The sequence below is a fragment of the Schistocerca piceifrons genome, chromosome 4 (genome assembly GCF_021461385.2).
Source record: "Schistocerca piceifrons isolate TAMUIC-IGC-003096 chromosome 4, iqSchPice1.1, whole genome shotgun sequence".
Lineage (NCBI taxonomy): Eukaryota > Metazoa > Arthropoda > Insecta > Orthoptera > Acrididae > Schistocerca > Schistocerca piceifrons.
The window spans coordinates 354,789,296-354,813,359 of NC_060141.1; the positions used below are offsets into that span (position 1 = coordinate 354,789,296).

Here is a 24,064-nt window from a genome sequence, read left to right on the forward strand (position 1 = left end):
CTGTTTTCTACCCTAGTTAAAACTTATTTATTCTGTTACTTAGGTGTAAACCTGGGTATTTCAACCTGGACATTGAAAATGAATTCGGTTGCACACCTTGCTTCTGCTACGGCCATTCGTCGCAGTGTGAATCAGCTCCTGGATATTCAAAAGTTACTATTGAGAGTATGTTTGCACGAAACAATGAAAGGTGGTCTGCACAGGATTACAGTGGCAATCCTGTAAAGCTTCTCTATCACAGTATTACACAGTCCATTGGTGTAAATGCCCCTGGTCGAGATCCAGTATATTTTGTGGCACCAGGTACAGAAAAAGCTTTGATTTGGCTATTTTGAACTTAGTCTTTATGATTAAATGAGATTTAATTTTTGAACACTTTTTGAGCATTTAGCAGCGAAAGAATTAATATATTTCATAGATCATTGGAGTTGCTCATTCTTTAAATTTCATCTCACTCTAAAAATCTAGATATCGATGTAAAATCTTTCTACTGCTTCCATCCTGATGTCTCTTATTTGAGATAATATGCACCAATCATCATATGAATAATGTTACAATAAACATATAGTATTGCGTAATTAACTTTTTGTCTCAGCTTCAAATTTAAAGACTTATTTTTGAAAGACAGGAACATCTGAAGCATTATACTCATGTATACTAAAATGTCTTTTCGTCTCAGCATTTTTATGATATTCTGTGGTGTTTCCTGCTTCCAATTTATTATTTATAATCTACACTCACAGCTTCATGAGGAGAGTAATTCTGAAGGCACAATGGTTCACTCTAGAGTCTATTAATGCATATAATCCATCAGCTTTTAAAAAGTTGTTACATCTTTCCATAGAAACAACTGTTTCAGTAAATTATGCTTATCATGAGAGACAATCATATCTCAGTGCTGATTTTCGTAACATTAATGTATTCCAGATTTTTTTTCCCCTGAAGCAGTTGTGGACACAATTGCTAAATGTTCTGTTACATGTGTAGCCTTTACATATAAACTTGTTGGTCCACTCTGGGTGGCTTCACAAATTCCTGTATCAGCATAATATTTTCTCTTCAACAGGTCTCCACCGAGGCCACAGTATGAAAACCATTCTCTGTGTTGATTAACAGTTTTATTTCAAATACTTAAATAAGATACAGACTTAACTTCCATATAGATAACCACCATCACACAAAAGCACACCATATTTTGGATCAAAGTTCCAAATGCGCCGATACATCTCTCATTTTCCAAACTCTGCAGCAACCTCATTCTAAAGGTTACAGACTGTTTTGGTTGTGAAATTAGAGAAGGCAAATATTACAAATTTTTTGGCTGGAGATACATTATATTCTCTTTCATGACAAATCCTAAGTAAAATTTACTGCTCCCATGCTCTTTAATTTTACCTTCAAAGTTAAATAGTTATAATAATATATAGTCTATATTCTTAAAAACTTAAGCAGTACTGAGTGAGAGGCCACATCCTTTAACTACATGCTAAAGGTGCTGAGTAAGAAATAATGGAATAAAATTTAATGAAAAACACTACCATGAGCCTAGATAATAAATTTTACTGTCTTCAGACAGGTTTCTTGGAGACCAACGTGCCAGTTACAATCAGCTACTGTCATTCAACCTTAGAATTGGAGAGAGTGGTCCAGGAGCCACTGTTGAAGATGTAGTGATAGAAGGTGCAGGATTGACAATCACCCAAGCAATTTTTGGCCAGAGAAATCCTTTGCCATCTGTAGAGGTAAGAGCATTTTTTTATCTTTTTATCAAGCAGAGAACCTTGAGTAATCTCAGTTAATACTTTTCCCTTGTGTGATATATGTGGTATCATTCATTGCATTCTTCTCAATCTATTCTACCTTATTTGTGGTAGAGGAACATGCTTCTTCTAAATGACCGACTGTTTTTCCTTCCTTTTACAAATTTTCATGCTAGTAATTCTTTGTACATGCATTTCAGTAGCATGTAGTTAAAAGAAATGGTATGTGGAGATGAAAATAGAGCTGTAGAATCTTCCTGCAAAGTATATCATGAGGGTTGCTGTAATGCACAAAACCAATGACAACAAATAAAAAATTATGAAAATTATCACATAAGATTGTAGTCTAGGAATTCATACATAAGGTTTGAATTTAAACAGAGAAACAGAAGTACTCAAAACTAAAATTGACAAAAGAACTATTTTATTCAACAGACACAGTATATAAATTGAAATAGATTACAACCTATCCATGCTGAGTCAGAGTCCATTACCACTGAAATTGAACAAAACAAGATAGTTAACCATAACATCAAAGAGATTCAAAGCCAAGGTGTTGTACACAACAGCAAAGTTCTCCGATGTAGTAATCTGATACATATCCAATCCACAGGCAACAGTAGATTTTCTCAATCAGTTTAGGTGACGTCACTATCTGCTTGATGATCCAAAATGATCCTGTACAACTATTGCTAGTCCTTGTATAGTGAACACGTGTCATAGTTAAGGCCTCTACCTGCCATGTTGTGTGTGCCTCCGAGAGTGGGCAAGTATCTTCTGAGCAACTCATTGTGCAGGGTGTAATGTTTGTCAGCAATTGTGCTTTGTCGATACAAGTGTGGGTACCTAAGGTGCAAACAGTTTATTTTGTTTTCTATTTGCAGATACTTTAGAAAGTGAAGGATTGTGCAAGGAATAAGATCTCAGGTTGTAAAATAAAAACTAGAGCCTATGTCTCCTTCGTATTCACAGAACACAGTTATAATGAGGAGTACTTTTTGCTATGTAATGGAGAATATGAAAACAGTATTTGAGGATATCTCACCGTAAGACTTCCAGTGTTGTTAGCAGCAAGAAAAAGAAAAGCAAGTGGCATTACTTAGCTTGGAAATGAGGTTGAACCGAAAGAAGGATACTGTTATAACCTTTAATCCTAATAAATTGCGTGGATATACAACGTAGAGCAATAGCGAGTTACATGCTTCCAACTCCGAATCTGTCACTCCACTGCCGTGCCGTGACATGCGGCCGGCGCCGTTCATAGCCAGGTGGCGCTCCCGCGCTCGGCCGAGCTGCGGAGCGCCTCTATCGCCGTGTTCGCGTACTGACGTAGCAGCACTTTTAAATCTCGTGGCACTGTCACAACAGATACCTTCCTGTAAAGTACGATATATAAAAAGGAGTCACTAATTTAATACTCATGCTGTGAACTGATCTCTGGAGCACTTTTCTGCTATATGGATCCGGTCATTAACTCTGCCACTTCTGAAGTATTCTGCTGGTATCTCTTCAGCGTACTGTCACCACATGTGTTTTTTTAGCTACATCCTTGTTTGTTCCCTATTAATACATATGTGTGTATAAAATTTCAGTCACATAAATACCTGGAAAGTCCCTAGAAATAAATAAAATAATTATGTTTGATGACTATAAAGTCTTTTGCGACAGAGTCCTTGCATAAAAAGTTCTCGGTTTACCTGCCGCATCAAATTTGGATAAAATCCCGAGCTTTCGATGACTACCTCCATCATCTTCATCAGCCAATGAGAAGCCATACACTGCTTATAAAAGTGGAAGCCTCACCGGTCCACGACAGTCAGTTTTACCCCTGACAAAGATGACTGAGGTACTCATGGAAAGCTTGGGATTTTATCCAAAATTTGATGCGGAAGTAAACTAAGAACTTTTTATGCAATTATGTTTGATGGTTGTAACACAAATATGTTTTTCTCTCATGTATCATTTGATAACTGATTGTGTTTTCTTTATGGTCATAGGCCCAGGAGTATAAATTCCGCCTGCATGAACATCCCCAGTATGGATGGCAGCCAAGACTTTCATCCAGAGATTTCATAAGTGTTCTTGCAAATATTACGGCAATATATATTAGGGGAACATATACTCCAGAAGGTATAATTATGGTATCTTGTCTTATCATGTATGCTGTGCCATTTGTGTCATAATGTGCTTTTCAATAGGTTGCTCATAGGAACTGTAATTAACTGCACATTCTTAACTGATGGTGATTTTGTGTATACCTGCTTTTCTCATTTAGGTGTTGGATTCCTTGATGATGTCAGATTAGAAACAGCTCATCGTGGGGCAGCAGGTGAACCTGCCAGATGGATTGAAAGTTGCAGGTGCCTTGCTGGCTATGTTGGTCAGTTCTGTGAATCCTGTGAACCAGGATTTCGCCATGAGCCGGCCAATGGTGGACCTTTTGCACCTTGTGTCCCATGTAACTGCAATGGCCATGCAGACATATGTGATGCTGAAACAGGTTAGTTGAAATCTGAAGAAATTGAAGCAGCAACCAGTTACTTCATGGCCAGAAATATGTCATTACATTCTTACTGGTGTATAATTTGTTTCTCCAAGCCAAGCACTGTGTTTATCCATGGATCTTTGTTTCGCCACACTTTCTCCTCAACATATTTCTGTCCCTTTTAGGTCGGTGCATCTGTCAACATAACACAGCTGGGGACAACTGTGACCGCTGTGCACGAGGATATTATGGAAATGCTCTGCAGGGAACTGCTTATGATTGCAAACCATGCCCTTGCCCTAAGCAGGGACCATGTATACAGCTGCAAGATGAAACTATCATTTGTCTTGAGTGTCCAAAAGGATATGGAGGTAAGAACTTTATTCAAATACGAGAGCTGACTGCATATAATATGGTGGAAAGAGGAAAAGAAATTAGAGGATACTTGTATCATGAATATACTAAAACTCAACTACGAGCGGTGTTAAGACATTCCACATTACACATTGAGTGCTAGTAGCCATAATTTATCTATAGAGGAACATTACACTAAACTAAATTGGGGAGACTTCTTTACCTCAAAACGTGTCTAAAACAAACAAACAAAAAACAAAACAGTACCAGCAGATAAGAAAAGGCATAGCAGTAGTTTAACGAAATTCGTAGTCACTCTTAATCAGTGTATGCTTATGTCTGTTATAACAAAGTCAACTATAATTGCTCAACAGCAGAATTCTTTGATGATGCATTTGTGTTCTGGGAAGTCACAGTGCCAGGAATTTATAGTAAAAATGCAGGAAGACCCGCAGATGAGTCGGTGCTTGGCGTATGTGGGCAGAGAATTTTGAAAGAGATGTAATTCACCCCTGAAGAGATAGCTATCAATACCATTGTTCAACTGATTCTTGAATACTGCTCATCAGATTTGAGAGGAACATGTTTCATAACAAGTTTGTTTAGTGAATATAAATGCATCATGGAGATGCTCATCCAGCTCCAGTGGCAGATATGCAAGAGAGGCATTTTGCTTGATTGACATTCACTGTTACCATTTCAAGAGCTTACATTCAAAGAAAAGTCAAATATCATATTTCTTCCCACTGCATAAACACATTTTGTAAAATGGCCATTATAGTAAAATTGCAAAAAGTATTCAACCTCATACAAAGAATTACTTACAATATTTCTTCCTGGGCATCATTCAGTAATGGAAAGGATGGGAGAAAAACAATAGTGGTAGACAAAGTACCATCCATCACATTCCAGTAATTGGCTTGTGGAGAATAGCTGTGGATTGTTATTCAGCACTCCTGAATTATATAATTAGTTCATCACTCCAGTTTACCTGTCAGAAAAGTATCATATTTAATGATGTTCATATAAGTAAATTAATTCATTTGAAGAAACTATGGAAATTACAATTAAGTCAATTTATGATTTCGAATTTAGGAGTTTTCTAGTTCTGCACACTTCTCCATACCCTGGGGATGATTACACACAGAAATCATTTGGTGGTATTTTTGTTGAATTACAGTATGAATGAAGCATTTTAATCTTTTCCCCTTTTTAACAGTTACAAGGTAATTCAAAGACAGACTCACCATATAGTGGAGAGATGTTGAGTGATAGATCTAACAAAAAGACTGTGAAGCAGGTAAGCTTTCAGCCAAGCAGGTCTTCATCTAAATGGGACAACACACACACACACACACACACACACACACACACACACACACACACACACACACACACACACACACCCAGACTTGCACACGCATGACCAAGGTCTTTGTAGTCAGAGACTGTGATCTTGTGTGTGCGAGTTGCATTTTTGTGTATTTGTATGTGTGTGTGTGTGTGTGTGTGTGTGTGTGTGTGTGTGTGTGTGCGCGTGTGTGTGTGTGTTGTCTAATTCAGATGAAGGCCTTTTCAGCGAAAAGCTTACTTGTTTGACAATCTTTTTGTTGTACCCATCTGTGACTCAGCATCTTTGCTATATGGTGAGTAGCAATCTGTCATTTTCATATTATCATTATTCCAGCTTGTATTTTCCATTGTTTAGTGATAAATAAGTAGAAGATAATACAACTTTGTTTGTATACCTAACAGGTCCCAGATGTGACCTGTGCAGTGATGGGTACTTTGGAGATCCAACTGGAAAGTTTGGCAGTGTTAAACTGTGTCAGCCATGCAAGTGCAATGATAATGTTGACCCCAATGCTGTTGGAAACTGTAACCGCACAACTGGAGAATGTCTGAAATGCATTTATAATACAGGAGGACCAGAATGTGACTCTTGCATTCCAGGTAATGAAGAAACTTTAAGCTCTGGAGGTTCAAATACAATTTTTCTAATGAAATTATTGTAAAGTGTCGTAATATTCTTAAAATAATTAAAATTAATGTAATTAGAACCCAGTGAACAAATTTATTGAGTAGTATGTTTTTCAAAAGTATGTTCAATCAATCCAACAGAGAGGATGGTGTTCTCTCCACAGATGTCTCACGTTAATAAAATTTTGCTGAGTGCATTTTCTTGAATAGTTACAGCATACCTGATGTAATGTAAAATGAGTAGAATTATTGATTTTTAAATGAGTCAGGATGACATATAGTGGAATATTCCTCTTTATACTGTTCACTGATTAGTCCACAGTACACTATCTACTGTTTCACATTTACATCATCCCACAGATTTTGCTTCCATTTGTAGAGTGCTTATTGTTTTCCATTGAAAATCAATGTCTGCCTAAAGCAACCAGTCAGTCACTTAGTTTCCATAAATTTTAGTCATAAATGTTAAAAATTCATGCCATTAGTTAGACTAATACAGTAATAATTTTGAAGGTGCTTGGAAAGAATCACACTACCTCTAAGGATTTTAGAATCAGAGTTGCTGTCTCACTTACTTGAAAGAAAGAAAGGAAATGTGTACAAAACTGGCAAAAGCTGTGTAATATAAGCATTATTATTGTTACTGATGTAGGTGAACTTCTCAATATTTGATTACAGTTAGGTAGTGCAATTCATGCCCCTTTTTTTCTTTCATTTAAAACTTCTGAATTACAACATAGTGTCAAATTGTTGTATGAAGTTTATAGGGATATAACTTGACCCAAATAATTCCTACTGTTGTGTTTCTTCTCATGTTGGTAGTAATGATAACAGAGACAGAAAACTGGATTGGTTACGGAACATTTGGTGTAGACATTCACTGCATGTTTGACAAGCAAACATCTTGGTGTTTGCTTGAAGTGATTTGAGAAAACGGTAAAAAAATTCCTGTAATCTGTACTGAGATTGGAACGCAGCTCATTATGACTACAAATCCAATGCCTTAACAACAGCACCATCTCACTCATTGACTTTGCAGTACTGTGGTCCCTATGCTTGACTCAGGTTTAATTCTTGTTGCACCTTCAGATATTTCTGCAGCAAAGAGGTTGGTGACACTGTGCAGTCCCTGTAGCACTTCCTGTAGGACAGTGAGAAATGCTAACATCAAAATCACTTATTGATGCTAGTAGCTGGAGGTACTGGACATGCAGCTTATGCATCTTATTCACACATAATGCAAAAGTGAATCCTTGAAACAGAGATTGTTCTGTGATATTGGCTTTAGCTTCTCAGGAGGCAATTCCTGTAGCTCCTTTCTGTAGACAGCCATGGTAAAGATGTGGAAAGGCTTTTCAAGGAACACAGTAGGCCTAAATGCTATACAGAATGTGTTGTTAAGCCAGGAGCAACAACAAAAAATGTTACTGATGTCAATCTGCATGACAAAATGTTAACAAAAAAGGTTACGTGTTGTGTATAGTTTGTGGAAATGATGTTGCACAAAAGGGGGCAAGTAACTGCCAAGCAGAACTAAAGAATTTCCTAGAGAGTAATAATCAACATAATTTGAATATAATAGGGGGAAACATTCCACATGGGAAAAATATATATAAAATATATATATATAAAAACAAAGATGCTGTAAGTTACCAAACGAGAAAGCGTTGGTATGTTGATAGAGACAATAAAAAACCACACAAACACACACACAAATTTCAAGCTTTCGCTAGATGCAACATTACCACACAGATATGACTTTGTAATGTGTATGTAACCAAATCAATACAGAAAACCAACATTAAAATAAAACAAATACATCCTCTGTTTGGAAAATTCAGTGTCCTAGATACAGGCAAACTGGACAGATGCTTGCATACCAGGCATGGAACCAGCTGAATTATGAAGGAAAGCACTTTACACCGAAAAAAGTAAATGAAATCACTACAAACAGAGAGAAAGTGAACAATGTAATTCCATGTTTGAGAGCAAAATCATCAGCACCATTAATAGCACTGCTATAAAAAAAAAAACAGTGCCATCAGTATCAGTTGCACAAACAGAAGCTGTAGCTTATCCTATATGCAACAAAAAAGATCTCAGCATTTTTTGTGGCGAGTCACATGAGTGAAAGGCAGTCCAAAACATGTGAAACATGTCTCTTGTGTATTCAGTATGAGCCTCCAGTGCCACAAGCAGAACTTGTGAATGGAGATAAATTACTCTTGTACCAAAAAATATCACACCAATGCAGGGGTGAAAAGACCCAAACTTTGTCTCTATTCTACAAAAATATAACATGTCCAAAGAACAAAATAAACCCACTCGTAATACATCTAAGAGATTAAGAATACGGAAGTGAACTTAAAATACTATGTTGCTCTGAATGTTATATTACAAATGGAATTCACATTACAGATTCAAAAGTTCTGTTTAGCTGCTCATTACTGTAGATCTAACATGAGAAAAGATGGAGTGGCAATATTTGTGATACATAATGTTGTATATAAATCTCTAGATTTAAGCAAATATTGTGCTGAACAGCACTTTAAAATGAGTGGCATCAAGAGAACAGCAGTTAGAGCAACTGCTATTGTGCTGTCAATTTACTGGGCACTTGCTGGAAATTTGAATGTTTTTTCTGAGACACATGACTCACTTTTTTCTGAGACACATTGACTCACTCCTGTGAGGTCTGCCTAGAAAACAAATTAATTTATTGTAATGAGTGACTTTAATGTGAACTTTTTAACAGGTAACAGAAACAGAATAGGTCATGACCACCTAATGTTCTCTTATGTATTAGACTCTGCAAATGGTGTAACAGCCAATTCTGGTACTTTAATACACAACATACACTAATCAGCTAGAATGTTATGAACACCTATCTAATAGCCGGTAGTCCATCTTTGGCATGGATAACAGCGGCGACGCGTCATGGCATGGAAGCAATGAGGCCTTGGCAGGTCGCTGGAGGGAGTTCGCACCACATCTGCACATACACATCACTTAATTCCTGTAAATTCCGGAGAGGAGGGCAATGAGCTCTGACACTATGTTCAACAGCATCCTAGATGTGTTCAATCAGGTTCAGATCTGGGTAGTTGGGAGGCAACACATCAACTGATTAGAACTTGCCACAGTGCTCCTTGAACCACTCCATCACACTCCTGCCCTTGTGACATGGTGCATTATCTTGTTGAAAAACGCCACTGCTTTCAGAATACATGATCGTCATGACGGGGTGTATGTATTCTGCAACCAGTGTATGAAACTCCTTGGACATCATGGTGCCTTGCGTAAGTTCCACTGGACCCATCAATCCCCACGTGAATATTCCCCAGAGCGTAATAGAGCTGGTGGCAACTTGTCTCTGTCCCACAGTACAGGTGTCAAAGAGCTGTTTCCCTGGAAGATGATGGATTCATGCCCTCCCATCGACACGATGAAAAAGGTATCAGGATTCATCAGACCATGCAATGCTGTGCCACTGCGATGCTCTGTCACTGTGTCAATGTCCAGTGCTGATGATGGTCACATGCCCCGTGCCCATTTCAGTTGTAGTTGCTGATGTCATGGTGTTAACTTTATCATGTGCATGGGTCGTCGCCTGTAGAGGCCCATCATTAGGAGTGTTTGGTGCACTGTGTATTCAGACAAACTTTTACTCTGCCCAGCATTAAAGTCTGATGTTAGTTCCACAACTGTTCACTGCCTGTCCTGTTTTGCCAGTTTGCCCAGCCTACAACAACTGATATCTGTAATGAGCAGTGGTGACCCAACCCCATGACATTGGCACTTGGTTTCACCTTGGTCTCCCCATGTGTTGAAGACACTCACCACAGCACTTCTCAAACACCCAACAAGTTATGCAGTTTTCAAATAGCTCGTGTGAGCCTCCAGGCCATTACAATCTGCCCTTGTTCAAACTCAGATAGACTGCACGCCTTCTCCATTCCACACACGGACAGCACACTCACTGATGCTACATGCACCCTACATGTGTCTGACTAACAGCCATTTCCAGAATGAGATTTTCACTCTGCAGCGGAGTGTGCGCTGATATGAAACTTCCTGGCATATCAGCGCACACTCCGCTGCAGAGTGAAAATCTCATTCTGGAAACATCCCCTAGGCTGTGGCTAAGCCATGTCTCCGCAATATCCTTTCTTTCAGGAGTGCTAGTTCTGCAAGGCTCCCAGGAGAGCTTCTGTAAAGTTTGGAAGGTAGGAGACGAGGTACTGGCAGAAGTAAAGCTGTGAGTACCGGGCGTGAGTCGTGCTTCGGTAGCTCAGATGGTAGAGCACTTGCCCGTGAAAGGCAAAGGTCCCGAGTTCTAGTCTCGGTCGGGCACACACTTTTAATCTGCCAGGAAGTTTCATAACAGCCATTTGTCACCAGGTGACACTGCTATTGCCTGGACAGGTTTATGTCAATAGCAGGTCGCAGGTCATAATGTTCTGGCTGATCAGTGTATTTGTAGATAAGGATTCATATAATAATTTATGTTTCAAAACTGAGGATTGTAAAAAGACACACTATGGAAAACTTTACTCATCAGTTTCAGCTTCAAGAATGAATTTCACTTTGCAGTGAACTGTGTGCTGATTTGAAACTTCCTGATAGATTAAAACTGTGTGCCACCAGATTACTTGAAGCTGGGACCTCTGCCATATGCAGGCAAGTGTCCTATTGACTGAGCTATCCAAGCTTGTCTCATGAATTGTCCTTAAAACTTTACTTTGATCAGTACCTCATCTCCTGTCTTCCAAACTTCTCACCAGTTCTCCTGCATGTCTTGCTGGACTAGCACTCCTGGGAGGTTAGACGACATTACAGGGACATGAGGTAAGTCAAAACCTGATGGATTGTTTCCAAAATGAATATTTATCCTACAGCAGTGTGTGCTGATTTGAAACTTTGCAAGTCAAAGGTCGAGGTTCGAGTCCTGATGACACTTTTAATCTACAAGGAATTTTTGGTTGCAACCTTGGACTGGTCTTGTTTATATGCTTCTGTTGACATTAACTCCAAATTTAATAAATTTTTCGAAGAGATTACAGGTCTTTTTGAAAAATATTTTCTAAAGAAATACATGTAGGACAAAGAAAGGTGCTGTATGTAGTGGCCAAGAGATCAAATGATCACAATAACATTAGGCATTACAAACTATACAATAGAATTCTTAACTAGATCATACCAGCATTGAGGTATATGTTCTTCAGAGCAGAAATCAATAACTCAGACAATAAAGTCTAAACTGTTTAAAATTTTGTAAAACAGGAAAAAATGCATTCTGTAGAGAAAATGTCCAAATAAAGATGAGGCTAATCTTCTTAGTGATTCAAAAACAGTTGCTGATACATTCAATAAATGTTTTTAACAATAACAGAACAAATAGGATCGTGAGGCTCCAGAAATGGAGCCATGAATTATCTGGAAGCCAAAGTACTTAGCACAGTACAACAGATCTAGGTAAGAACAGTCTCTATACAGGAAATTGAAAGAATCATTAAGTCTCTGAAAAGTAAAAGCTCTACTGGAGTTGACACCATCTTAGTAAATTATTAAAATAGCACTGCGATCATGTAATTAAATCCCTTTCATCTATTTTTTACATGTCACATAAGCAAGGAATGGTTCCAGCAGTTGTAAAATCACTGTATAAGGAGGAAGATAAAGCAGACAGCCAGTCTCACTACTCACAAGCGTTTCCAAAAGTTTAGAGAAACTAATGCATTTCAGGATTGTTAGCAACATAGTGACCAAAATCTCATCAGGAAAAGTCAGTTTGGAGTTCAGAAAAGGTTAACAACAGAAGATGTAATGCATGCATTTGCTGCCAATGTTTTGGAGTCTGTGAATAATAATAATAATAATAATAATAATTTTGAAGGCGGTTGGAATATTTTGAGATCTAACAAAAGTGTTGGACTGCACCAGCCATCAAATACTTTAACCCTAAGCTACATACCTAAGTGTAAATTGTGAAGCAGGAATGTTTTGGAGTCTGTGAATAATAATAGTAATAATAATAATAATAATTTTGAAGGTGGTTGGAATATTTTGAGATCTAACAAAAGTGTTGGACTGCACCAGCCATCAAATACTTTAACCCCAAGCTACATACCTAAGTGTAAATGGCGAAGTAGGAATGTTTTGGAGTCTGTGAATAATAATAATAATAATAATAATTTTGAAGGTGGTTGGAATATTTTGAGATCTAACAAAAGTGTTGGACTGCACCAGCCATCAAATACTTTAACCCCAAGCTACATACCTAAGTGTAAATGGTGAAGCAGGGAAGTGGCTTAATGTGTTCCTTTCTAAAGTAAAGCAGAAGGTTGTATTTGATAGTCAAGAAGGTGCATTCAGCTTCATCAGAATGGGATACCACCATGTGCGGAGTGCCTCAGAGCTCAGTTCTGGGCCCCCTAACTTTTTATTCCGTTTTATTAATGATTTACCTCTTTCTACAGAATATTGTAAATTCTTCTGCTACCAGTCACCATTTTCTTTATTTACTTTTCACATGATGTATTTCGGGAAATGATTCCCATTTTCAAGTGCGTTTTTTGAGTTTATTAAGCCATGTTAAGCCATGTCTATTGATGTTGTCAATATGTGAGAGTCTGCTTCATTTCATTGATTTTTACTGCAATACATGAGAACCACAAAATTTTTTAGTTGGTTATAAATTCTTTCGGTGAAGTTAGTGGCGAAATTTAGAAGAATTTGTACTTAGTTTTCTAATGGTCCATTTGTGCAGAGTCTCACACACACTAAACATCACACACAACTTATTGTACATTTTAAGCATCGAAAATATATTTTGTTTATATAAGATATTTTTGATGTTTAAAGTGTACAATAAGTTGTGTGTGATGCTTAGTGTTCGTGAGACTCTGCACAAATGGACCATTAGAAAACTGTAAATACAAGTTCTAAATTTTTCCACTAACTTCACCAAAAGAAATGATAACCAACAAAATATTGCATGTTTCTTACATATAACAGTAAAAATCTACGAAATGAAGCAGACTCTCACATATTGACAACATCAATAGAAATGGCTTAATACACACAAAAAACGCACTTGAAAATGGGAATCATTTCCCGAAACGTGTTGTGTATAAAGTAAATAAAGAAAATCGTGACTGGTAGTGGAAGATTTATTTATAAAGAAAGCTATTGTTTTCACAGTCGTAGGCTTTCAGAAACCATTTATAATGGATCAAATCAGATTGTAAACTCACCAGCTTTGCTGATCACACTGTGGTACATACTGATAATTCAGTACGCAAATTTGAGGTGTCAGTGAAGAAGGTTTGTAGGGATGTTGTGAAGTAGTTTAACATAAATGGTCTTTCTCATAATTACAGTAAAACAAACTTTATTCAATTTCATGCAACCACTAAAGATGAAGAAATAGGAGGAAAGCTAGGTGACCAGCAGATAGCTGGGCTGGATACTTCTCAATACCAGGGCTTATATACTGATAGCAAACTAAACTGGTCAAACCATATCCTGGATCTGTGCAAAAGATAGTCTTCTGCAACTTGCAATTTGTTTATTCACTTCTAGCTCACCAGTACAAGCTACACACATATGCAGAGTCAGAGGCTGTGAAACAGAGGGCTTAAAGTTAAATTCCTGTCACACAATAAACGGATCGATACCTTGATAAGTGTTACATAACCAGTGAGAATAAATTTTAATGTTTGCACTTTACAGTGGTATTATACAAATTTTATTACTTCATTTATTTCTTACAGGTTATTTTGGAGATGCTTTAGCTTTACCAAAAGGAGATTGTAAACCATGTCAGTGTTACCCTCCAGGAACTGTAGAAACAGGTTTTGGTCCTCCAGTATGTGATCAGATAAGTGGGCAATGTCAGTGTAAACCACATATTTATGGCAAGAACTGTGATCATTGTGAGGAAGGCTATTACAACATAATAAGTGGTGAAGTAAGTAACTGTATGATTCACTGGAAGTTTAAAATGTAATCAGCAGTTCTGCAGTGTGTATGGTGCCACTGCATCATATTCTGACCAGCAATGAAAAAGTCTTCATATTTTTCCACACAATTTTTTACTGGAAGTTAATGAATATTAGCAATATTTTATTTTTGAGAGCAGATTATTAGATTAAATTATGATGTATACCTCTTAAATTACTACAGATTTAATTTATTTACAGGGCTGCCAGGCTTGCAGTTGTGATCCTGTTGGTTCTCTGAACCACACATGTGATCTACACACTGGACAATGTCATTGTCAACCTGGTATAACAGGTCTTCGATGTGATGTATGTGAACTCTACCACTATGGTTTCTCCATTGATGGATGCAAGGAATGTGACTGTGATCCTATAGGATCTGTGAATTTAACATGTAGTCCTTGGGGTCAGTGCCCGGTAAGAAACTTTGTCTCATTTGGGTCTGAAAAACAAAGTATATATTAATCTGATATTGTAATTTTGCCTTCTTGATTACAGTGTTATGAAAATGTTGAAGGCCGAAGATGTGATCGTTGCAAAGAAAACAAGTATGATCGTCAGCGTGGCTGCATAGATTGTCCAGCATGTTACAATCTTGTCCAGGATGCTGCAAATGTCCACAGGGCAAAACTCTATAAATTAAAAAAGGTCCTAGATGATATTGCTAGTAATCCTACAGTAATAAGTGATGATAACTTTGAAAGAAGACTGAAAGAAGTTGAAGAGGCTGTTGGTCATTTGTGGACTAGAGCAAAACAGGCTGTTGGTGGTAAGTATTTTCTGCTTTTCACTCATATAATAACCTACAAACTTCTTCATATGGTTAATATCAAAAACTATGTAGTCAATAAATTTCATTTTAAATGAAAAACCAACTATACAAACTCTCTGCTCAGGTTTTAAATTCTATGAGATCTTGATCCAAAAGCAAGAAATTCATGTTTGAGTCCAGGTCTGGCACAAATTTTCAGTGTCATTCATTATGCAGCTGAAAGTTATCCACATTCACAACTGCAAATACATTTTATGTATTCCATAACGGCTGCAGTCACCGCAGTGCCTGTTCCTTTGGACATGCATGCATCGTGATTCCAAGTAACAGAGACACTGCAATATCATATTTGTCCACTGACAGTGGGCAAGCGACTTTCAAGTAAAATGTCTCACGTCTATGTGAATGTACATAATAGATGTATAAGTACATGATGTAATGCATGATTGATAACATATAGTAGTTTGGGTTTGGCCTTGAATCGTGCGTGGATAGCCAAATGATAAGACAAATGCTGGTGATAAGCGGGAAATCCAGGTTCGAGTCCCATTCTGGTACAAATTTTCAGTGTCATCATTTTGTTATATAGCAGAAACAAACAAATAAACACGACCTGAGCAGGCCTTGAAGACCCAATGGTACCAACTGGCTGCTGTGACATCCTCAGCCCTTAGACATCACCAGGTGCGGATACGAAGGGGCATGTTGTCAGCACACCACTCTCTTGGCCATCATCAGTTTTCGTGACTGGTGCCACTACTTGTCAATCAAGCAACTCCTCAATTGGGTTCACAAGGGCTGATTGCACACTGCTTGCCAACAGCTCTCAGCATACCTGGACAGTGCCCAACCAAGTTTTAGCCAAGCCAGATAGCGCTTAGCTTCGGTGATCTGACAGGAACTGGTGTTACCATTCCAGCAAGCCGTTAGCATTATGCAGATGAAGATTGTCCGTATTCACAACTGTGAATACATTTCATTTATTTCATAACAACTAGTTACCGCAGTGCTTGTTCCTTTAAGCATGCACGCACTGCAATATTGCAAGTGTTTATGTTGAAGCATACCACCAGAAGTTGTCTTTTGTTATATGTCAAACAGTGGAAAATCCAGGATGGAATGTAACAATATTATGAAAAGGAAAGTTGCTACACACCATATATCGGAGATAATGAGTCGCAGATAGTCACAACAAAAAAACTGTCACAAATATAACTTTCGGCCTGTGAAGCCTTTGTCAAAATTAGACGACAGACATATACATACACACTCACACAAATACCACTCACACACATATGACTGCAGTCTCAGGCAACTGAAGCCACACTGTTTTGTTATATGTATCAGAGTAAAAGTAAACAAGAAAAATAAAACTTTATGAAAACTCTTGTTTAGTCAGTAAATAAGTTTTTGTTTTTAACTTATTAGACTTGCATATACAAGATCACAATATCACAGTAGAGTTCTCTGTTCTCACAGCATTTATAAACTGCGGTGATGTCCTTTTTGTTGAATTTTTCTTGTTTATTTATTTCTTATTAGGAAATGTTTGTGCTGTGAAATTAACATTTTTTAAGGTGGTGGCAGGAGTTTATCTGAACGTCTTGATGATCTGATAAAGCGACTTGAAGCTGTTGGTAACATAACGAAACAGATTGACAGTGGTACAAGGAAAGCTGAGCTTGCTACCAGGCAAGGTGAAGAGCATGTTACAGAAGCAGAAACAATTATTGAAGCAGCTTTACAGACTCTTAAGGTAAACTTCAGAGAACTTGATACTTCTCTGAGATCAGTTAAGGTAAACTTCAGAGAACTTGATACTTCTCTGAGATCAGTTTTTTAAAATTATAATTACAGTTCTGATACGTAAAAATTCTTACTATTTCATCCTCCTGTAAAATTCAAGAAGCATAAAGTGCAGTCAAAAACTGAAATGCAGCATTAATGTTCCATAATAATATTTATTTTACGTTTTGCTGTGAACTTGCTTTTGAGTTTCTAGGCCATCAGACAATTTAAGATTGAATAAACAGTCCATACAAGATCAGTGAGAGCTTCTAGTTGTACAAAGACTGCTATTTACCAAGATAGGAGATGATCTGAAGATTATGCATTGCCATACATCTTTTAGCCTTGCTTCAGCTAGAAGCTCTCATTGATGAGATGTTGACTGTCTAGTCATTAGTTGTATGATGATGACGATGTAGAAAGTTAAAACCAGTTTAAACAAAATATAAAATAAGTATTATTGTAAAACATTAAAACTGCATGTTTCAGTTTTTAATGTGTCTGTATCAAACAAGTACCAACGGAATATTCCATAAATGTTATAATACGCAGTATTCAAATATTTATGCTGGGCCTCTTTAAAATGTTATATTATGTACACAGTGTTGAAATTTGGAAAGGGGTCTACTTTTTTTTCTGCGTTGTTCACTTACTGGGCTGCTATTGTGAAATATTAAATATGCTGTAAGAGAGTAGAATTAGTAGTGGCAAAACCCTTACCTTCTTTCCTTCCTTTATTTAAGTAATGAAGCTTATACACACAAAAACATCTTTCTACTAAAATACATATTTTCATGGAAGCGTTATGTCCTCAGGAAACTATGGATCTGCTCCAGACTGAAGGTTATCTTGCACTTCAGAAAGCGAAAGAACAGTCTGATCAGTTTGGACAGCAGAGCAACCAGATGTCTGAAAATGCAAGAGAAGCAAGGATATTTGCAAGCGGGTATGCTTATTTATTGTAATGTAATTTGAAACTTAAATATAAGTGTTAAATTTATCCTTTTTGAAACACAGAATGTAGTGCAAAATAGTGGAAATATGTGCAATCAGAAAAGTGATAAATATTAAATAATACTTGTGCTAGTTATGTGTACAGTAGATGTAATGAGGGAATGCATAACATATCATATATTCACCACTGTTTCAGTATGATTTTCAAATTTAATACAGAGGTGATACATCCATTTTTCAGTCATACTGATTGTTATAAGAAAGCATGGATCTGACTACAGTTTGAATGTAATCTATTTAATTTCAAAAGACAATATTTATTTATTTTTTCTTAACCTGTAGCTATATATGAAATTTTCCCATGTTTCTGCTGCTGTCATCAGGATGCAAGACAGGAACGTTTGACACATCCATTTGTTGTTTCTGTATGCTCTTTTAGACACAGTATGGTGAGATTTCTGTCTACAGTACAAGCCATGTCATAACTTTCATTGCCACAGTTCTTGTTTTTGTTGCTCCTGTACTATTTTAAAGTATGTGCAACCACCCATTTTTAAGGAGTTTGAGATCACTGAGGCATTAAATGCTTATTAAGAAGGAAAGGAGAACAATTTAAATTGTGAGCATAGATTAAATCCAAAGAACTGAAATACATTGTAATTGTACTTTATTGGCACATAAATAAATGATATAGGGCAAGTCAACAGTAATAGTTTGGATTATGTGAGATGATATGATGACAAAAGGTACAGAGATTACTGTGACAATGTGAAATGATATGCTAATGCGGTACGTAATAGCAGTATTTCAGGCCAGCCTATACACACACCAATTTTGACAATAATTGCTATAGTACAGTGCCTCATTTTGTGGCTGAAGACATATGAGATTTTCGTATTTTATGCCAGATGTACATTTCAGTACTGTGTAAAAGTATACCATGACTGCTTCCATAGCTCTGAAGGTAGTCTATAGTACAGTGCCTCATTTTGTGGCTGAAGACATATGAGATTTTCGTATTTTATGCCAGACGTACATTTCAGTACCGTGTAAAAGTATACCATGACTGCTTCCATAGTTCTCAAGGTAGTCTACAGGACGGGATTTACAGAACAGAATGAATGTACAGTCTCTAGAAAGGTATGATTGTGGACTGAGTGTAAGCTTTTTAAAGTGTTATGTTATTGCAATGACTTTTTCCACAAATGTAAATTTACATAGAATGAGAACACAAGGGAAACAGCTACAACTTTAAAACAAATATAGTCATCAAGAAGTTGCCGTAGGTATAGTTTTGCTTTCAGCACTGCTCTCTGAATGCCTTTGAAAGGACTCGTTTCTATTTCAGTTCTCAGTTGCATTTCCAGGGAGAATACACCATGTGTTTCTGAACAAAATGAGTCATTAATTTAGACTGATGCCTACACCTTAAAACATCTAGAAAGTTATCCATTACTTACAATTTCCTTGGTGGAACAGAATGTAGGAACTTTCTGCAATTGATTTTTTGTTACAGTTATCTTCGTTCAATAAAATCTTAAAAATGACTGAAAGAGCAAGTGGGACACAGTATTTATTAATGAATAATTAATAGTATTAGCTGCAATAGCAAATAGCCTAAAGATTGTAAAATGTTGTCAACATGAAAAGAGTGGCATTGAAAGATCATGTCATTGCTGTGTTAGGGAGTCAAACTTGGAACTAGTTGTGTAATTCAGACACAAGTCTTTATTAACAGGATGAATACATAGAACAAACTAGTATAATTGATAGATAAAAAATCTGCTCACCAGGTGGCAGCAGTAGCAAACACATACAAAAGTTGTGGAAATGGGCGAGATTTTGGGCCCAGTGTCTCCTTCTTCTGGCAGAAGGGTTGTAGGGGAAGGAAGAAGGATGAAGAAAAAGGACTAATGAGATTCAGGAAATGGGAAGAATTATGGAAAAATTGCACAGAATCCCAGGTCAGGGGAGACTTAGCACACAGGATGAGAGGGAAAGACTGATTGTTGGGGACTGAACCACTTGAGATTTGAAAACCTGAGATTTCAGAGGTGGAAAGTAGGGTAATAAACGACACAGAAAATACTAACAGACCATCATGTAAGAGTTAATAATGTGAGTGGAAAGCAAAGAATACATCATATGTGATAGAAGTAGGGTGTGGGGAGAGGTACAGGTCAAAAACAATAGATATAGAAAACTAAAAGGAAGTGAAGAAAGAAATAGTCTCTGAGAAGAGATACTGAGTCCAAAAAAATTAATGTAGATTGAGGCCAAGTGTGTGGTAAAAACCAAGGGCATGTTGTAATGCCAGTTCCCACCTCCAGAGTTCTGAGAAACTAGTGTCGGGGGAAGAAGCCATGTTGCATGTGTGGTGAAACAGGCAGTAAGGTCACAACTGTCATATTGTGCAACAGGATAGTGTGTGTTACCAGTATACAGCCTCTGTCTATGCCCTTTCATCCTAACTAATAACTTTGTGGTAGTCACACCAATGTAGAAGGCTGAAACAGCTGGAACATGACAGGTGATGCTCACTTTGATAATGTATGTTTTGCCAGTTGCAGGTCTGGTATAGGTGGTAGTAGGAGGGTGCATAGGACAAGTCTTACAGTGAGAACTATCACAGAAGTAGGAGTCATTGGATAGGAAAATAGGTACAGAGGGCACTTAGGGTCTGACCAGATATTGCAGTGATTGGGGGTAAGGGGGCTGTTCAAACTAAAAGAACACACAGACAATGACAGACACAATGCTTCATTACATCTAAAAATAACTAGTACAAGAAGACACTTGCCACAGAGTAACCACACTACTAATCTGATAATCCTAGTCAGAATGTCAACATGTGAATGAGGGTGAGGCTGCCTAGGCCCAACTTTATAAGCCATTGACCTGCCAGTAGAGTGCATGGAGGAGAGGCTTCGCACGCACCTGTGAGTGGCGGCCTCTAAGAGTTCTAGTGTCTGCCACCTTGTGTGGTAAATCTTATCTCAAGTGTGTAATCTATGAGGGTAGCTATACCCCACCTCCTTGGTGACAGAGCATTGCTCATTCCCTGGGCAATGTGTGGACAGCTGCAATGTGAAGACGGCATCCATGTGTATGGAGGCTCGGATGTGAGAGGGGAGAAAAACTTCTGGTTGCAAGTTGGAATCCCTGGTGATGTCCAGCTGCAGTGTGGGGAGGCAACTCTGCCATACGTGAAGGCTGCACAGGAGACATTGAACTGTAAGGGACATGTCCACTGGCTGGAGGGGCACTGGAGCTGCTACCAGAGGCTACAAAGTCAAGGACTTATCAAGGGGAAACACTGACGCAGGTGGAAGAGGGGGCTGGAACACTGGGGAATAGGTGGCACCCAGTAATTGGGGCACTGGCAAAGGTGGTGGTGTATGCAGGATAGGGAAAGGGGGGGGGGGATTGCCCACCAGTACTTGGGGCTGATTTTGATGGCGCCAGAGACCTAGCAGATGTTCAGTCCAGAGGGTGTAGGCACTGCCATGTTCTGATGCATGATGACTGCTGGTAACCAGTGGGAGCACCAACCATAATTACCTGGCCATACTGCCATCCCTGGTGGAAAACTCGATAAAACTGAACACAATAGCGGGCAAGATCCCCGACAGAGGAGATGGAGTAGTGTCCTCAGCTAGTGCCCACGGAGAAGCTAGGCAGGACTACAGGATTCAGTAGGAGTTGTCCGGTATGAAGTCAGAAAAAAACAGTAATGCCTCCTTGGTGGTGGAGTCCTGTAGATAGTTTTTCATCTGGGTCTTAAAGGAGTAAGCCATGTACTCAACTTCCCCGTTAGATTGCAGGTAGAAGGGAGGGGAGCGAATGCCAGAATGCCCAAAGAAGTTATGAAGCATCTGTGACAGGAACTGAGGTTCGCTGTCAGGAATGAGAATAACTGGGAAACCTTCCACAGAAAATTTTTTTGACAGAGCCTGAATAGTGACTTTGGTAGAGGCCAAGGAGCACTGTACCACACGTGAAAAAACACATCAGAGACAATCAATCAAAACATGTCAGAAATGGTCCCACAAAAACCACTTAGATGCATTCCCAGGGCTAAGTTGCTGGAGGCCATGGGGGAATGAAGCCTTGGGAGCCACCTATTGACTACCACACTGGGGACACACAGCAACCAAATGCTTCAGTTCCCGGTCAATGCCGAGCCAGTACACATGTCTGTGAGCCAAGGTTTTAGTCCCCTCATGTAACAGCTCTAAGACCTCCCACCACTAGCTCCTGGGAATAACCGCCCTGGTAGCTGTGAAATCTGTGGAGAAGAGATGATGGCGCAAGAAAAAGTAGTTATGAAGTGGGTCAGATACATGGCCTGGAGAGTGAAAAGACCAACCCTGGTGGACGAGGCAGACTACTTGCTTGAGGACAGAGTCAGATTGGGACACTAGTGATTGGAAACCCATGAGTTGCTTGGTGGAAGGAGATATCCAAATGGAAACACGAGATTCTGTCAATCAAACTAAGGATCCAGGCCATTTGGCAGCCATGATAAGGCATCTGCGTTGGCATGGCCCAGAGAATGTTGCAGATGGTCACTTGTAGTATGTCTAGTAAGGACAATGTCACTCAGCTAGTTGAAACATTGTGGAATTGTGGACATGACGTGTTCCAGGTAGCATTGAAAAATTGCAGGGGTACTTGCCACCACAAACATCAACAGTTGGTATTGATACAAGTCAAAAGGGATATGAAGAATATGGTACATCTGGAATCCTCATCCAGGCGTAATTAGTGATATGCATAGGAAAAATCAAATTTAGAGAAGAATTGACCCCCTGCTAAGTGTGTGAACAATTAGTTCAGACGTGGCAATGGGTATGTGGTGACCACAGACTGTAAATTCATGGTGACCTTAAAATCGCCGCAAAGTCACAACTTAGCAGAGGATTTTTTCATGATGACAAGGGGCGTGACCCATTGTCTAGAGGAAATGGGAACCACAACTCCAAGAAATGTGAGCCAGTCCAGCTCCGCCTTGGCTCGGGAATGTAGGGCTATAGGAATCTGCCTAGCATGAAAAAATGTCGGATGGGCTAACTGCTTCAAGGTTATGCAAGCTTGAAAGTCTCTGACACACCCTAGGCCTTCTGTAAAGAGATCCTGAAATTCTAAGCACAGATTCCAATGATTGATAGGGGACTTCAGCAGATATCAACTGTATTGATCTGTGACTGAAAAGCCAAAGGTCCGAAAGGCATCAAAACCGAAAAGGTTTGCTGAACTAGCAACATGGATGATAATACAGATAATTGACTTATTGGTAACTTCAGCCTTGAATTGGGCATATAGAGGGATTTGCTGTTTACCATATCCCTGGAGGCACCTTTTTACTGGCAACAGTGGCAGTGAGCAAAAGTCTGAATATGAATATGTTTGGACATTAAGCAGGGAAACCTCTGCTTCTGTGTCTACCTGCAGACACAGCTGTCTCAAGAGGACCAAACCTTTGATAAAAAGCTTGTTGGAATCCAGATCAGGAACTGGTCCTGGTAATAACACTTCCTGGATATCCATATCCATGTTCTCTGATGCTGCATTCTGTGCCATTGAGTTGCATACTACCACAATGTGGCCTTTTATTTTGATACTTACGACAGATGACGCAATGCTGGAGACACTCTGTCCTGTCATGTTTGAGCAACAAGATGCACATGACAGCAACAGGGAGCAGCAGATGGAATGCTGTTTATGCACTGTGTGGAAACCACTGGATTGGCCAGCTCGCACTGCTGCTACATGACCCTCCCTGCATGCAGCAGACGCATCTGGGTCACCATGTATGGCCTCGATGCCACACCAGCCTTCCAGCTGCTGATCAGTTGTGTGTGAGACCTCATACGACTGGGAAATTCACAAAACTTCTTCAAGGGAGAGTTCTCTAATTGGAGGGAGCATTACAGGACCTTACCCAGGGCAGAGTGGATGATAATAT

The 24,064-nt window shown here is 38.7% G+C and overlaps 1 protein-coding gene across 2 annotated transcripts in view; it reads left to right on the top strand.

Moving 5' to 3' along the window:
• The window catches only part of LOC124796347 (laminin subunit gamma-1), a 1,176,638-nt gene that overhangs the window by 1,114,926 nt on the left and 37,648 nt on the right, over positions 1-24,064 (top strand). For both annotated transcript variants that reach the window (XM_047260489.1, XM_047260490.1), the window contains 11 exons: positions 44-303; positions 1,573-1,742; positions 3,758-3,890; positions 4,036-4,260; positions 4,431-4,616; positions 6,355-6,552; positions 14,355-14,551; positions 14,784-14,999; positions 15,081-15,351; positions 16,932-17,110; positions 17,958-18,088. In XM_047260489.1, coding sequence (XP_047116445.1) covers positions 44-303; positions 1,573-1,742; positions 3,758-3,890; positions 4,036-4,260; positions 4,431-4,616; positions 6,355-6,552; positions 14,355-14,551; positions 14,784-14,999; positions 15,081-15,351; positions 16,932-17,110; positions 17,958-18,088 — 2,166 coding nt within the window. The remainder of the gene's footprint in view (positions 1-43; positions 304-1,572; positions 1,743-3,757; positions 3,891-4,035; positions 4,261-4,430; positions 4,617-6,354; positions 6,553-14,354; positions 14,552-14,783; positions 15,000-15,080; positions 15,352-16,931; positions 17,111-17,957; positions 18,089-24,064) is intronic.